General features: G+C 31.2%; 1 protein-coding gene across 9 annotated transcripts in view; it reads right to left on the bottom strand.

Moving 5' to 3' along the window:
- The window catches only part of KCNT2 (potassium sodium-activated channel subfamily T member 2), a 588,661-nt gene that overhangs the window by 233,847 nt on the left and 336,498 nt on the right, over positions 1-18,316 (bottom strand). For all 9 annotated transcript variants that reach the window (XR_012489046.1, XR_012489047.1, XM_074308658.1 and 6 more), the window contains 4 exons: positions 14,917-15,097; positions 12,498-12,662; positions 9,489-9,625; positions 6,763-6,826 (listed from right to left, as the gene is read on the bottom strand). Coding sequence is in view for 7 of the 9 variants with exons in the window: in XM_074308658.1 (XP_074164759.1) it covers positions 6,763-6,826; positions 9,489-9,625; positions 12,498-12,662; positions 14,917-15,097 (547 nt within the window). In the remaining 2 variants the exon portion in view is untranslated. The remainder of the gene's footprint in view (positions 1-6,762; positions 6,827-9,488; positions 9,626-12,497; positions 12,663-14,916; positions 15,098-18,316) is intronic.

Genomic DNA, 18,316 nt, shown 5'->3' on the forward strand with positions numbered 1-18,316 from the left:
ACTTTATCAAAAATTGCATAATGCCTATAAGGAAGAAGGGAATGGAATAAACATTTATTAAATATCAACTACATGCCCAGGTACTATGCTGAAAGCTTTACAAATAGTATAATTTGATCCACAAAACAATCCTGTTTGGGATGCTATTATTAGTCTAATTTTACATATGAGGAAACAGGCAAAGTGAGCATTCTAGGGTAAGAAAGATATGAGGTGAGATTTGAACTCATATCTTGCCTATTCTCCCTCCACTGTACCACCTGGCTGCAGAATCAACACTTTGATGGTCCTGATGTACTCTATCATATTCAAAGGAAATCTATAATATTGTTTTAGTGTTTAGTTCCAGGTTTCATATTTTGTGATGATTAATTAACTAGAAAGTATTCAGAAGAAATGCATGAGAAGATAAAAAAGACCTCCAGATAAAACTACATAATGACCAGATAAAGTAGCCAGTGATATTTATTTTGGGGAAGAGAGAATATTTAGATGATATATCAAGGCTTTCATCAAGCACTTACAGACTATTTTGTCTAGGAAGTTTAGATATGTAATTACTGTAGCCTTATCACATAGTATTAGGAGCAACTGGTCTAAATTTCTTGAGAGACCAATTAAGGCTTGATGTAAAGGATTTGCTTCAACATTTATTTTGAAAAAATAGAGAATATGTCAAGAGGAATTGTTACTTCCACCCAAAGAAGTAGTTATTGACAACAGGGAAATGACAACAACCTAGGAATAAAGTGACCTTTTCACTTAGCATTTCTTATATTTAAAAGAATACTAAGAATATACACTTTTTGGTAATGAAACTACAAAATTTCAGTAAAAATATAGGTACAACCTAAGAAAAATTTCAATGAAAATAATATTTATGATAATTGTTATTTCTAAAATACAAAAGTATAACCATACAAACACAATGAGGAAGAAAATGGAGAAGCATAAATATGATGTACAAGAAGTTTTCTAATGACTTCATATTTTAAAAGAATATTATAAAAAATGGATTAAGTCACCAAAGATAAATATGGAAAATCCAGTACAAATTTCTAAGATTAAAATCAGGAAGTCTAAAGCCCAGGATAAACAAGCTTGCAAAATATCATATTTTCTAAACATGGATCCTTAACTTTAAATCAGAATAAGAATGGGATAAGAAATGATTAAAGATGAAAGAATATAAAGGCACTCATTAATTCTTATTTTGTTTCCAACTTTTCTACTAAGGAAGATGCTCTTCAAAATGAAAAGAGCAGAATAAACATGATTAAGACAGAACTAGATTATCCTGTAAAATAAACAGAGAAGAATTAATGCAACCAGTACTTATGAACTTATGAACCTATTATTTGCAAGGCTCTGTTCTAGATAATAGATATACAAAGAAAACAAAAGAAAAAAAAAAGCAATCTTACAGTTTACAAAACAGATATCCCTATCTTCTTTTTTGCTCCCTATTTCTGTTGAGTTTAAAGATCCTTTTAATCACCCAGGTGTGCAAACTTTGACTTTTCTCTTCCTCACTCCTCATATGCAAAAGGCCTCCAACTATTACACATGTTTAATCTCTGGCCTGTTGGCCATGCTTTCATCATTCATCACCTGAAGGATTCTAGTAACCTCCTAATTATAGTCTTTAATTCTTTAGAGTCTTTTCCCTCTCCATTCTATTCTGCCTATTGCTACCAAATATGTATTCATATCACATATCTCACTATGTTACCCCATTGCTTATAAAACTCCAATGTCTCCCACCTGCTTCTAAAATAAAACAAACACTTCTCTATTCCATTTAATGCTTTTTAGTGACAAATAGATGATAAAATGGACCTAAAGGCAAAAAAAAATATATAAGTTCAAATCTCACCTCAGATACAGTATCAACTGTGTATTTTTAATCACCATTTCATATTACCCTGTTTATATTATTTCACTTTTTCTTATGTACTTAATATAGCTGTTTACTTCTTATAACATGACTGCAACAATGAAATGAAAAACAGAAAGCATAAAATAAACAAGAGAACTAAAATAGAATAAAAATGGAAAAAATCAGGGGTAGCTAGGTGACACAACATATAGCATCAGCCCTGAAGTCAGGAGGACCTGAGTTCAAATTTAAGCTCAGACATTTAAGACTCCCTAACTCTGTGTGACCTGGGAAGGTCACTTAACCCCAATTACCTCAGGAAAAAAAAAAAACGAATAAAAGAAAAGAAAAAAAAATCAATATATGAAAAGTGTGTTAAATTATACATTAAACACAGGCTTTATTAAGAGGGAAAATACAAAACAGAGTGAAAAATAATGATAGTAAGTATAATGGCATTTATATAGTGCTTGAAGCTTTGAAAAATGTTTTATATGTTATCTCATTTCATAAATGAAGTTTAAATGAAAAATTAAATAACTTGCTCAGGGCCACATGATTAGTGTTTGAGACAAGATTCAAACTCAGTTACTCAGTAAACATTAGGCACCTGATGTGTTCCTCAAGTTGTCCTAAACAGTGGGTATAAAAAGAAAGGAAAAAGATAGACCCTGTTTATAAGAAACATCTATTTTTCTGACTCAAAGTCTATATCCATGTATTGTATCACTAGGTAAAGGGTCAGTTATATCCATGATGGGTTTGGAAAATGGGAAAGATTGGAGGAAAGGGGAAAGACAATTATGTATATAAAAAGATCAAATGAATAGGAACATGAAAATATGTTCGATGTGCATGAGAATATGAGAAAAGAGGAAAGAAGCATAAAATGACTATGAGACACTAGTAACAATGGAAAAAATAGTTGATAAAGAAATACACTATATTTGTTTCAAGATTGATAGAACACAATATAGTCTATATAATCCTGAAAAATCACTGACCATATCTATAGAATATAGTTGCAGAAAATATGGAAAGGATAGGGTAAAGAGTAATCCTATATATGTAAATAGACAAATAACAATTATAAATTGATCATTAGCTACTATCATTATTACTGTACCAATGCATCTTAGACACCTAGCATCTGCCAAATCACATCTCCAGTGGCTACTTTCTAAAAAAATCCTTTCCTCATTACATTCAGTTGTTAGTATTCTTTCACTCTTGAGATAAGTTTTTAAATTTTGTGTTTAATTACACATGTACTGATCGCATGTGCATAGTAGAATGAAATCTTCTTTAAGTCAGAGACAATTTTATTTTTCCCTTTTCTTATTATCAGCATCTAGCACATTATCTTGCACTTAATAGATTTAAGTAAATATTTAATTTCTATGTGTAAAACACTATTCTTGGCTTTAGGAGGGCTTACAGGAAGCTACATAGAATAATGATCCTGTCTTCAAGGTGCTTGCTTAAGGATCAAAAAAGCCTATATAACAGGAAAGATAGTAAGGCCCCAAATGAGTCATACAAATGCAAACTTAATCACCTGGATATGACAAGAGGATCCACATTAGCCCCTTGTTTGTGCTATCATATTACTTTTATATCTTAAAGAAAAATAAAATGGAACTTTTTAAAAAGTATCAATTGTATAGTATGCTTGAATATACCTTCTTGTCAAGATAACCTCAGGTATTATTATTCTATTAGGCTTTTTCCCTCTAATCTTATTTATCCTCTGACTTAAATATCAGTATTTTTTTTAAATAAGTCCTTCTATAAAAGACTAAGTATATGTGCAAATTTATTTCCTATTCATTAGCCTTCTGTAGTTCAAATCCTCCCAGAAATGAGCTATTCTTCTACCTACATCATCAGAAAGTATTTTAACCTTAATGCTTTTCAAGCACAGAATATTAATTTTTGATTAGATTCCAGTCCTTTATCAAGCAGAACAATCAAACCACCAAAACAGCTGCTATGCTTTTTTCATATCCATGATTTAACTGTGAGTTTCTAAAAGTAACCATTTTAATAAAGACATCTTGTGAGATGGTTTAACATATGAATGAAATCATTTTCATGAAATATTATTAATTCCAAGACATGAGTCTTTATGCTACCTATTCCTTTTTTTCAGTTTGATTTAATTCAGAGCAAAACAAAACAAACCAAAAAAAAAAAAAAAAGAAAAAAAACAAAAAACAAAAAACAATGTATAGAAACTAATTCTAGGGTTGGAAATATTGTTTCTCGTTCTAGGACACTACTTCTAGAAGAAAAAAAAAAGGATTGATTCACTAAATTTTGCAGTGTCATCAATCAAATAACTGTCAGTTTTTTTTTTTTTTTAATAAGGCATCCTATCTGTCAAAAAGACTATGCAATCAATATTTTCCAAGGCTAAACCTAGCTTTAGAAGTGTACATGGGAGCTGTTAATAAATTGCTAGAACAGCTTAGCAACAGATTTTTTGGTGAATTTCATTTAAAACTACTAGCTTCAAATGAATTCTATCATAATGATAAAAATAAGTTATTATTCTATACTCAATGAATAAATTATTTTTCAGGAAGCATAAGAAGAAAAGAAAAATCTTTTCATTCTACTAAATGATTCATCAATATGACTATGAAAATATTATTTAAGTAATATACTAGAAAGTTTTGAGATCTTCCAAGGATAATGGTTAATACAATTTGGGTACATAAAGGGGAGTGATGTAAAGAAAGTTGGAAGGAACAGAGTTCAGCACAATCACATTATTTTGAGCTTTTTAAAGCAAGTACAACCTGTTAGTAAAATCTTAATCGCTACTCTATTATGAGATGGAAGGCAGTGGTTTTCATTTGAATAGTATTTCTCACTTCAGTTTTTTATCACTTCACTTTTGCTGAAATTATATGAAATATATAAGAAATCTGAATTAATTTTTGCTTATTATTACTTGAAAGGCAGCATGATGTAGTGTCTTTCAATGAAAAAAGTTAATCTTTCAATGAAGTCAGGCAACTCTCCACTGATTTAAATTATAGAAAAGGTTCTAATTTGTACTGGTAGAGGAAAATTTCTCACTGAAAATTCCTTATACAGATGAAATCACAGACTTGGATTGTGTGAATAGAGAGAGTACTTTATTCAGAGAAGGTCCCATTCCTATTTCTGACACATATTAACTTGTCCCGTAGAAAAATCACTCAATAGCTCAGGATCCTAAGAAAATTCTTCAAGACAAAGAATTGAAGAGAAGATCCTACTGTGTTGGTAGGGAAGAATCTCCTTATAGCTTTATACATATATATACATATATACATATATACATATATATATATATACACATGTGTGTGTTTATGTATATCTGTATTATATAATACATTGTACATTATATTATACATTGTATAAATACACACATATATAAAATGTCAGTATATATGTATATATATGTATGTATGTATATGTATCTATAAATGTATATTATATATATTCATATACATAAAATATATAGGCATATTTATATATACATATAAACATAGAAGATACTGGTATGTATATAAACATGTGCATATATATTTTTCTCTGAATGTGTACATATATCCACACATAAAGAATATGTCTGTGTATATACACATACACACATATATGAGTACCTATATACATATGAAGAGAAGATATGGATAGTATATACATTATGTGTACCCTTACATAGTGCTTCAGTATAAAAGAAATACCACAACTATCTTATAGGTTGTAGTATACGTGAAAATTCTATCTTGAGAAAGCATGTTATGACATATCTATTGCATCAAAACAATAAGCTCAGCATGTTCTTTAATGCTTCTGTTTTTATAGGTATGTTTGCAGAAAAGTATTTCCTATTAAAGAGGTATATCTAAAATGAAGGTATCTTAGAATACATATTTTCTTTTATTACAAAGGCCAATATGTACTTCTGTGTACCTTGGTGGTTAAATAAAGAATGGACAGATATTTGGGATCCTTTGGTTGAATATTCAGTAATGATGGAGCATTGCTATCATTCTAAGGGAAAAGTGCACAACATGCAAGATTCGTTGCTCTCTGAAGAAGTCCTATAATTGATTTAATAAGATAGTTGAGATAATTTAGCTTTATTGAAAGAGAAGGAAAAATGAAATAGAGGCAAAGAGAGAGGTGGAGAGCAAAAGAGAAAAACAGAGACAGAGAACAGAAACAGAGGGACAGAAAGATGTATATAAATATCTATATATATACATACACAATGTTTTTGTATGCCTTTGATTCAAATCAATTTACCAAACATTTAAGTGGCATATGCAATGTTGAGATTTTGTGGTCATTTGGCTAATCTTGCAAATCATTCATACCATTTCCTCAAGATAATTAGGATTGCATTGTACAACAATACATTAATGTACTACAAGGAAAGTTGCTTACCTATATAAACTGCCATTGATGTGTAAATTTAACAGAATCATAGAATGTTAGAAATGAAAGGGATTTTTAAAACATCTAAATCCATCCTCTTTTTAAAAATAAAAACATGGAAGCCATTGAGCAACTTTACTTCCAAATGCTGTATTGAATATTCAATGAATAAATAAAATAGCAACACTACAATTTGCATATCTATTATCTCACTTTGTGCATGAAATTATTAAACCAATGGGGATATGTTGGAAGAATTTCAAAAACTCTCAAGCTGACTCAGTCAACATGGTAACTTCCTTTTTGGAGAGGAGATTTGAGAACCACATTGTTATCATTTAGGTTCAATAAACAACAGAAAAAAAAATTATACTTGAAGAAGCAGTAAAGCACAAAAGTATAAACAATAGGAAACATGAATTTCTAGAGGAGAACTTTATACTTACAGATGATGTCCGGTCAACTTCACACCGACTACTTAGGATGAAACAAGCCTCAGCATCATCCATTCTAAAAACAGACAGAAAAAAGGAAAAAGTACTCAAATCTATATTACACTTTTGGCGAAATCCAGGTTTATACTACATCACATAGAATTTGTCACTGTACACAAATAATAAGTGGAAGCTGAATGTCTAACAGATCATTTTTATCATATAAGCTTCTTTTAAAAACTATTATATACCACTATATTTGTTAGAATTAACACATCATTTCCTATAGTGCCAATTTTTTTCTCAATTCCAGAAATTTTTATATTTTACATTAATGTTTTAATTAAATCAGGAAATTAATATTATTCTTTATGGCAAATGTTCACATTGTTTCAACACCAATTGCTTACATTATATAGCATTTTACTTACATCATCTGATTTGATCTGCATAATAACCCTCCTCATTCTACAAATCAATAAGAATTTATTCAGTGACTACAACTATGTTCCAAGTACTCACCTAATTTTCAGGAATATAAAGAGAAAAGTAATGAAGTCATTGACCTTAAAGGATCCTCTATTCTAACAGGGAATATATGGACAAATATTAAGTAGACAGAGAATATCTGGAGAATGAATTCAAGGGACATAACCCTAGAAGTAGGACATTAGGACCTGGAGAAACTAAGAATGATTTATTGCATAAGGGAAAACTTAAGTTATTTCAAAGGAAAACTGAAATGTCTAACAGTGAAAGAGGTGAGAAAGCTCATTTCAACCCGAAGGAAAGTCAAAACATGGAGAAGAGTAATGGAGCACGTGTGTGCATAGAAAATAGTCTAGTAGAACTGGACCATAGACTGTGGAGAGGTGAAATGTATAAGAAGGGAAAATGATGGGAAAGGTGTTAAGCTTTTATATAATTCCTACTATGTGCAAGGCACTGTGATAATTACTTTTTTACAAATATTATTACATTTGATTCTCAGAACAATCCTGGGAGATTGGAATTATTAACATCCCATTTTACAGTTAAGAAAACTGAAAAAGACAGCTTAAGTGATTTACTTATGGTCACATAGCTACTCAGTATCTGAGATCTCAGTTGAACTCTGGTCTTTCTGATATATTCTAAGTACTGAACCACCAGCTATTTGCATAAGAAGTATGGAAAGATGGGAGGAGCAAATTTGTGAAAAAGTTTTTAAATATCAGTTTTATTTCATCCTAGAGATAATCAAGAGCTTCTGGCATTCATTGATTGGAAAATTGGTTTTTGTTTTGATTTTAGTCTGAAGTTAATAGGGAGGTGCTAGATTTTATTGAATAGGCTGACAGATCAGGATTAAACTTTAGGGGAAAAAAAATTACTCTGGTATTCATTTCCAGGACTGTCTTGAATAGGAAAAGGGTTGAGGCCATGTGGCCCAATAGGAAACTAATTAATCTAGCAAGACATGGGTAACCCATATTAATAATTCCATTTCCAGAATTTTGAGGTGTTACTTAAAGTTATTTCGAGGAAAATTTAAGAGTTTAGGCAAATCCCTGCCCTTTCTCCATCATCTTAACTTTACCACCCAGAGTCATTTTAAACTGTTTATTGGGTCATTTAAACTAGATAACTTGTAAATATCTTAATCCCAACAAGTCAAAAAGTGAAATCAGTATTTCCCTCCCTCCCCTCTTTCCAACTTTCTTCTTGGTTTTGGAAAGTACCACTACTCTCCCAGTCACTCAGGATTAGAGCTCAGGTTGTAATCCTCAACTCTTTACTCTTTCTTGATCAATCATATCTAATCTAATTATTGATCCTTCAGAATAACTTTTATATATTCCTCCTTTTCTCCTATGAGACTGCTACCTTGATATAGGCTTTTATTACATGGACTATTGTAATAAATAACCTATTGATTGGTCTATTTGAGTTATTTTTTCCCACTTAAGTCTATCTTCCATTCATCTGTCAGTGACCTTTTTAAGCCCACTTCTCATCATGTCCTTCTCCTATTCAATATGTCCACTGGCTCCATATAGTCTACAATATAAAATATGAAATTGCCTGATTGTCATTTGAAGTCTTTTATAAGCCGTTCCCCTCTTCAGGCTTTCTACTCATTTACCACTTTTTTTTCCCCACTCCTGTACTCCTTGGGATTCTCTCCCTTTTCATTCTTGCCTTCTTGTTTCCTGTCTCTTTTAAAATGTATCTAAAATACAATCATTAACAAAAAGTCTTTCCCTTATCTGTCTTATTACTAGTGTCTTTTGTCAATTCTCTACATTTTATCTTATGTAGTGTGTGCAGAATTATCTGCATATTATTTTCCCCATTAGACTATAAACTCATTAAGACAGGGATTGTTTTTTGCATTTTTGTAACTCCACCACATAGCATAGTGCCTAGCACATAGCAGGTTCATAATAAATGTTTTTGACTAACTACTTAAAAAGGACCTGAACTAAAAGGGTCTATATGAACAGAGAGAAAGGAAAATAAACAAAAAACTGCAGAGATAAAAATCAGGAGCTGCAACAAAGTATTTGCTAGCTCTCTGGGTTATATAACAACTTGGGACATTCTTGTACTCTTTTTAGAATTGAATAGAACACACAATTTTTAAGATAAATGATGGACTTTCCAGGGACTAGAATCAGACTAGTGGTAATAGTATCACAAGATAGTATTTAAAATAAACAGGATAAGAAAAATGTTAAAAAAAAAAAAATACCTACTTGGCTCTCAATAGATCCTGATCTTTCAGGGCCGAACCTTGTAAGTAGATAACCCTTTGGGACCACATTGGAATCTGAAGGACTCTTCGAACCTGAACATCTATTTCAGTCGGACATAAAATTACTACATAATAATCCTGTCAAAAATAAAGCAAGTCCATGAAGGAAAATAAAAACACATTTTGGTGTGTACTCTCTAGGTGAATTAATTTTCTAAATAATTACAACTATTAAAACTGAAAATCATGATAAAAGGCATCTTTATAACAAACACTTGATTTTATAAAGTCTCAAACTGAAAGGCATATATTCTATCCATATAAACATGATATATATGAGTTGTCTGCATTTTATTAGAGAGACACAGACACAGACACAGAGAGAAGTTATCTCTCACCACTTACCCAGAACTATACATTATAGTTAGCTTTCTCAAGGTATAATCTCACATGAACCTCCTTGTTCAAAATATCTATTGTCAAAAGTAACAAATAATAAAAGGCAGACTTACATGTGTCTTGCATTCTTAGCAATGCAATATTAGTTCATTTTAACATCAAACAATATTGATAAATTTCACTTTTTTTCTTGATAGTATTTTATTTTCCAAATATATGTAAAGATAATTTTCAACATTCACTTTTGTAAGACTGTGTTCCAAATTTTTTTCCTTCCTTTTTTTAGTCTTCTTTCCCAAAAAGAGTTACAATGTGATATAGGTTAATCATGTGCAATCCTTTTAGACATATTTTCCTATTTGTTATGTACAAGCAAAATATTACCAAAAGGGGGAAAAAAACACCAGAAAGAAAACTCAAACAAAGATAAAAATACTGAGCTTCAGTCCACATTTTGTTTCCACATTTTTCTTGGAATGTAAATGGTATTTCCATCCCAAGTCTATTGGAATTCTCTTGGATCACTACAAAAAAATTTATTTTTAATAATGGAAGGTAATGTTCTACTTCAGCTAGATGTTCATGGACTCCCTGGAATTTTTCTATACGGGACTCCAAGCCTAAGAAACCCTATTAAAAGAGCTATACATTGCAAATAAAAAAAGACCCAAAAATATGAAATTGGAGACTTAAGTTTAAATCTCTGCTCCAGTGCTGACTAGAGGTATGATCTTGGTACAATCACTTGATTTCCGCTCTTATAAAATGGGTAGAATTATACTTACACAGTTTTACTGGGTTTGGGGGAGGAAAGTATTTTGTAAATGTTAAAGTGTGCTAGGAATGTGGTCTACTTTCTTGTCTTATGTAAAAGGATTAAGGTGACATTCCAGAAGAGAATGTAACAATACTTTCATAACTAAAGAGGAATATTACATAGGTTATGAATGTCGTCATCTCCAGTGGTACCTTTGCAGGGCATTGAATTCACACCATACATAATACATTCCTGTTTATGAGCTATTATTAAGTGATTTCAGAACAATATAAATTAAGATATAATTTAGTTTCATATCTTATAATGGTATAAATTTATTAGTCACTAATTTTTCTTAGGCTACCTCTACCACAGCCTCCTAAGAGAATCTGCCTTGATATATTCTGTCAAGAATTCAAAAAGAAAATTTATCTGATTTTCTCCAGAGGTCAGGTTAACATTTATTAACTTCCAAATCTCTCTCTCTCTCTCTCTCTCTCTCTCTCTCTCTCTCTCTCTCTCTCTCTCTCTCTCTCTCTCTCTCTTCCTTTCTCTCTCTCTTCCCTCTCTCTTTTTCCTTTTCTCCCTACTTTCTTCCTTCTCTCCCTCCCTCCCTCTCTCCTCCCCTCCTTCCTCCTTCTCTCTCTCTCTCTCTCTCTCTCTCTCTCTCTCTCTCTCTCTCTCTCTCTCTCTCCATCTTCCCCCCCTCTCCCGTCCTCCCCTCTGTCTCCCCCTCTATCCCTCTCTTCTTTTGTTCCTCTCTCCATCTGTTCCTCTCTCTCTCCCTCCCTCTTCATCTGTCTTCATCTCTGTCTCTGTCTCCATGTATCTGTTTCTCTGTCTCTCTCTTCTCTCATGTTTAATGTTATTTTGTTTTATTTTCCCCCCAAATTGATTCTTTTTTACACTATATCATGGGCATACTTGGCAGATTTCCCAGCATAAATGTGACAAGGAAAAAAATACAAAAAATAAATGTGGATTTGTTCAAATAAATACATAATTATGTGAATAATATCTTAAATATTTACATAATTTTACTTAATACTTATAAACAAGACTGTTAAGAATAGGAAATGTACCACAAAGCCTCAACTCATAGATCTTCTGTGAATTGTACTAACTTTTTTTTTTTTTAAATAAAGGTTCTTTATATCTTGGTACTAGTCAGTTCTATTATTCAAATTCATCAATATTTATTCATGCTTAACCTACTCTTTATATTTTTAAGTTATATTTTAAGAAGCCCTCAGTAAAAAAAGGCAAGTAGTCATGTGCCAATACAAAGTGGCAAGAAAGACTGCATTTCATATACATAGACAAAGATATATAATCATGAAACTTTGTGGCTCTTAGACTGGCTTTGTATATGTTCTAAACCTGTTTAGTTAGTACCAAGTTTCCATGTAGCAAAGATATGACTTAACATTCTTCTTTAATGATATTTCTGTCTGACATTTCTCTCTTAGTAATATTTGTTAGAATTTCATAGAATTCAAATAAAATTGTGGTAAAAGGACCAAATTTTATTGTTTATATCATTGTATATTAAAACTCAGTGTTTCATGAAAATATTGCTTTTGCCTGAACTAGAGAGAAAAGAACAACTTTTAATTCACATAAATCTCTGTAGTGATAACAATTTCATCCGTCTTATCTATTTAGCCACAGAAAGCAGCATTAAGTACAATGAATATATGCATATTTTATGTGTGTTACTGATTATAACCACAGCATCTTTATTCACTCCTTACTAAATTCTATGATATAAATGGCAACTTTCCAGGAGGCAAACTACATCAGTTTTTAATCTAATTTAAAAAATTATTTTACTTTGCTTAATATCAAAGTTACCTGTAGTCTTGGATGAGCATAGAACTCATTTAAAAAATCCATAAGTAAATCAATCTTCAGGGAGCTAACACACAGGACAACATGTTTTTCCGTTTGAGCTCTATGACGACTATAGTTTCCACCAGACTTCTGTCTCTCCATCCACAAAAAGGCCAGCTGTTCAAACTATAATGAATTTTTATATATGAATAAAGATAATCAGTTCTGAAATACAGATTAATGTAATGCATTTAGTGTTTTATTATTTATTCTCTGTTAACTGGAAATTCCTTATATTTGTTATCTTTGTTGCCTTTCAACAATGCTACTTTCACATGAAAAGTGATGAAGGAACAAATAAAATCTTTGGTCAAATATTCTTCTGGAATATTTAGGTTATAAGAAAAAACTACCTGATTTTTGTTGTAGTTTCTTATTTGCTTGGAATTTTTTTTTTTTTTTTTTTTGAGGAGAGTGGTTTTTGTTTAGTTTTTTTTTTTTTTTTTTTTTTTTTTTTTTTTCTATCAAGACTTATCATTTCATCATTTAAGGATTCATCATGGGTGAAAAGTCACTCCATATTGTAAATGGGCAATGTCTTTAACTTATTTTCTTCAATAGTTGTTTGAAGACACTGAGTAGCTAAGAGACTTGTTTTTGGTGATACAGCTAATTGATTGTCTGAGGCAGAATTTAAAACTCTAATCTCATTAATTCCAAGGGCATCACTCTATTCACTCATTATGCTAAATTGCATCTAGACATGCTTTTTCCTATTAAATACTATTATTCTGTTGAGTCACTTAGCAGTCAAGTCTGACTCTTTGAACCCCATTTGGAATTTTCTTGGTAAAGATACTGGAATGGAAGTTATGCCAGTACATTTTAGAAATAAAAGATTTAAGGCAAATAGGGTTAAGTGATTTGCACAGATCATATTGCTATTAAATGTTTGAGGTCAGATTTGAACCAAAGATGAGTCTTCCTGATTTCAGGCCTTGCATGCTAACCATGGTACCACCTAGTTGCCCAGAAAATTTTACAGTACAATGCCAAAACAGAATAGGAATAATCGTGCTGGGATACAACCAGGCACAGTGAATAAGCAGTTATAAAAGGATTGGATTTCACTTTTCATTTGAGAATTTGCATTGAATCTAGCATTTTGGGCAGTATCAAAAGGAACATTTCTGAATCCTCCCATATTTTCCAGATATATGTAACTCATTTGTACTTACAAAACATACTCGACATTATATGGAACCTTATGCTAGCTACACAATAGTTAGAAGATACCCCCTTCCCTCTCTGCTCTTTTTCCCCTCTCCCCCACCCCCACCTATAATACATTCCCAAGCTATAAAGGGAGAGAAAGCTTTAAGAAGAATTCCCCTATACAAACTTACCAATTCTCTTGGGTTGTAAAATACAGTTTTTAAGTGGCAGTGGCATGTTTTAGCATGTTTCTACCCAAAATGACCTCCATTATACAAGTGTAAGACCCAAATCAATGGCACAGAGTTAAACAGATCCACTCCATTCAGAGAAGAAAAAAAAAAAAATGTTCTCCTTTATTTGTAGAGTTGATCTGGAATGCATTCACTTTTATTCAAATAAATATTCCTTTTCCTTTTCTATTCTCCTCTCCTCCAAGCCAGAGATTACTTTTATTGTTTTTTTTTTGTAAGTTTGGTCTTGGGCAAGATTTCTAATTTCATTGGAGTAAAGTTTTACCAATGAGGAAACCCTATTTGTCAATACTGGTTTCATATCCTTGACTTTTAGAGTTGGTTGAGACTATGGGAGTTTTAGTATATAATTAAAGTGTGGGTAAAACCCACAAGTGACTTCCTCAGAATCATATAGCCAATACTTGTCAGGGGCAAAACCTAAATCCATGTCTTCCTGATACTAAGACCACCTGGCTATCCAGTATTTGTTATTTTTAATAGAATAACATAAGAACACTCTATTCAAATTTACATTTCAATCATCTAAATAATGTAAAAATCAAAATGTTTGCTGAAAATGATGCTGGTAGCACAGATTTTCCCCCTTCTCTTTTTGTTTTCCCTTTTGAGAAAATAAAGGTAATCATACTTTCAAAAGTTTGTATTTTATTCAAAGGACTTATTAAATCCAATATGTTTTTATATTATGTCAATGAAAAAATTATTTGAAAATATGTTAAAGAAATGTGAAGTTTCTTGTTCCTAAAAAGTAAAAGTAAATATAAATTTTATCAGTCTCATCAAGTGACAAAAGACATTGACCTCGTCATTGTTATTCAAATTTTATGTATGACAACATTTTTAGGCATTTATTATTTGGTTAGATAATAAAAAGTCCCATATTTCTTAGTAAAAATTTTAGAATAAATAAAATGCTAGCCATTGTAACAATTTACATAGCTTTATAAAATATAAGAGTTGGGTTTCACCTGTATAGGTAAGACTACAAGAGCAACACATATCATAATGACAACGAAAAGCTTGGAGAGTGCTGTCTCAGGTGTGACGTCCCCAAAGCCCACAGTAGAAAAGGTCACAATGCAGAAATAAAGGGAGTCAAAGAGGGTCAGTTTCTTCCCTGCTCGCTCAAGATGCTGAATTCCACAAATACTATAGTAAATAAAGACAAAAACATTGAAGTGAAAACCTTCATCCTAGGCATTTATCATTATAATAAGAGATGAAGAAATCCACATAAAATAGTTTAATATTTAAACAGATAGTATCGTACTTTAAAGTGTTTTATAAAGTAACTTCTTTTCCATAACATATTTTAGAGTTTTTATATTTCTAATTATAGTTACATAGTAGTTTTTGATTAATAGTTGGTCACAAAAGAGTTGTCAGAAATAAAATATTCTTTTTTGTTCTGATGAAAACACAGGAACAATGTACATAAACCTTAATACAAAGCAATTAAGAATAATATCTATGTGTGGTTTGTGAAATAAATAAAATGTTGTTGTTATATTTCATTTTTAGAATCAATAGGACATGGTAGGTAAGAGGCCAACTTTGGAATTATTGGGAAGAGTTTAAGTTGTATTTCTTGAAAAAGACTAGTTAATGATTACAGCAAATTGATTTCACCTCTTCAGTGCTCCAGATTTCTCTGTGAAGCTATAACCTTGGGGGTGTGTGTGTATATGTGACACATTCTAACCTATTACTATACATAGAAGACAAAGCTAAAAGCATTAATAAAGGGAATTTTTTTTCATTTTTCTCCTAGAAAAATCAAAGATAAATGCTCTTCTTGCCCCTATGCCCTATACATATATATATACTCAAATTGCTTTATGCCTTATATATTCATAACAGAAATATTTACCCACTACATCAACCTGGGGACTGCACTTGCTTTTGGATTTTCAGTCATCAGAGTAACTATTAATAAGTCAGTTAACAAAACATTTATTAGGGGGTACTATATTCCAGGAATTATGATAAATACTGATGATACAAAGAAAGGCAAAAAATAATATTTCTAAAGAGCTCATATTATAATGAACAAAGAAGAAATTTTTTTTTTCATTCACATCATACTAAGTATAAACGTGTGTGAGAGGGGGTAGAGAGAGGTGTATAGAGTAGAAAAATATGTACACAAAGGGGAAGACATTATAGCTGGGTAACCTGGGAATCTTCTTCAAGGAAATCTGGAAAATCAAGATATTAGTAGTAAGAAGGGAGAGTATGGAAGGATACCAGTGTGAAAGCATGGAGATGAGAGATGAAGTAAAATGTTAGAGAATAGATGGCAGACCAGTAAAGAAAGGAAGTAAAATATAACAAGACTAGGAATAAGAGCATATTGTGAAAGGCTATAAATACCAAACATATCATTTTATATTTGATTCTGGAAGAAATCTGGAGGCACTATAGAATAGTAAGTACTGAAGATCAGACCTAGACTTAAGGACAATTATTTTGGTACTGTGTTAAGAATGGATTAAAATGAGGAAGTAAGGAGGGCAATTAGATGGCTCTTATGAGAAATAATAATGTGAATAGAGAGAAATGAATATCTATAAGAAATTTTGTGTGGATAAAATCAAGATTAATAAAATCAAAATGTCCAAGGACTGTTGAAGTATGTGAGAATGAGAAGATAAGGATTAATTTAAGGTTACAAGCTAAGTGGCTAGGATAGTGGTTATGCTCTTGAGAGTAAGAAGAACATTTGAGAAGGAAAAAATTGAGGGAAAAATTATCAATTCTGTTTTGGTATTCTGAATAGAAAGAGAAGGTTTGAGGGAAAATAAGAAACTCTGTCTTAGGAATTTTGAGTATAAAATGCAAGTAGAATACACCATTTGAGGTATCTAAAAGGCAGTTAGTGATGCAGAAATGTAGTACAGGACAGAGACTAAAGTGGAATATGAGAATGTAGGAATCATCAACATAGAAATGAAAACTGAACCCATGAGACCTGATAATGTCATTAAGTCAAAAAATATAAGGAGCAAGAAAGAAGAGGGTCCTGTAAATTATTTGGCAATACCCACCATTACTGGGCATGACATAGGTGAAGACACAAATAAGGAAAACTGGGGAAAAGTAATCAGACAGAAACCAAAAGAGAGCAATGTCATGAAAACTTAGGAAAAAATGTCCAGAAGGAGAAAATTACATATGATGTCAATTATTGTTGAGAAGTCAGGAGGAATTAAGATAAGGCCTTGAGATATGACACTTAAGACATATTGCAACTATGAAGAGGTAAGTTTCATCTGAATGATCAAGTTGGAAGTCAGACCACAAAGGGGTAAGATGAAGATGAGAAGAAAAGAAATAGAGATGTTTGGTGTTGATAGTTTTGTCAAAGAGTTTACCAATAAAGTGGGGAGGGGGCAGCTCATATAGAATTACTGTTAGAAAGGAAGATCTGATCAATTAAGCAAATTTAACTTTGTAGTCTCAGTCTTAAAAGTTAATGTGGATTTTCTATGTAGTTATGATCTAATGAGTAATTAGAATTTGGCAATAAAAAAAGATTGTTAAATTCAATAAGTATATCTGGAAACTAACTTTTACTTTTATTATATAATTTTTACAGTCAGAAGTAACAAAAACAAAAATATGTTATAAACAATGGTTTGTGCTTTGTTCTAAAAATAGTAAAAGAGTAAGAAAGAAATCTTAGTTGTTACAATACAGTTAAGAGTTATCAAATCAGGTATCTGTGTGTTAAGTCTGATGTGCCAGCAAGATATTCTTTTGAAGTTTAAAAGAGGTTTACAAAGTACTCGGGGAATTTCTTCTCTTTATTTCTCCACTCCAACTCTCACTTCCAACCATTACATTATAGATAATTGAGAGTATTTATTCAAATTGTGCTGCCATAAATGAACAATCTCAAATTTGAGTGAATGAATAAAATAAAGAATATGAATTGCCATCTACACAGTTATTCCATTCTTGATATTTGCCAGTCCAACCTCGAACAGAGGTTTGTTTTTGTTTTTTTCTTCTCAAAATCGTTAAATATGTTAAAAATTCCATATGATTTGAAGAATTCATTTTGCACAAATATAATAATAGTACACTTAATCTTCAAGTTGTTTCTACTTTTTATTGTTTACAGTATTATTACATTAAACATACCATCATTGTTCTTCATGAAAGATTGTAGTTACAATACAAATGAATAGAAATTAATGAAAAAGTCTCAACAGAAAGTAAAATTCAATACATTACTTATTTAGCTGCTTCCTGGTTCTGATTATATCCACTTCTTTTGAGCACCTCTTATACACACCATTATGTATTTTATGACAATTACATTTTTTATGAACTGATATGTTAAACAAAGAAGTATAACTTCTC

This window comes from Sminthopsis crassicaudata, chromosome 4, assembly GCF_048593235.1.
Source record: "Sminthopsis crassicaudata isolate SCR6 chromosome 4, ASM4859323v1, whole genome shotgun sequence".
NCBI classification, from domain to species: domain Eukaryota; kingdom Metazoa; phylum Chordata; class Mammalia; order Dasyuromorphia; family Dasyuridae; genus Sminthopsis; species Sminthopsis crassicaudata.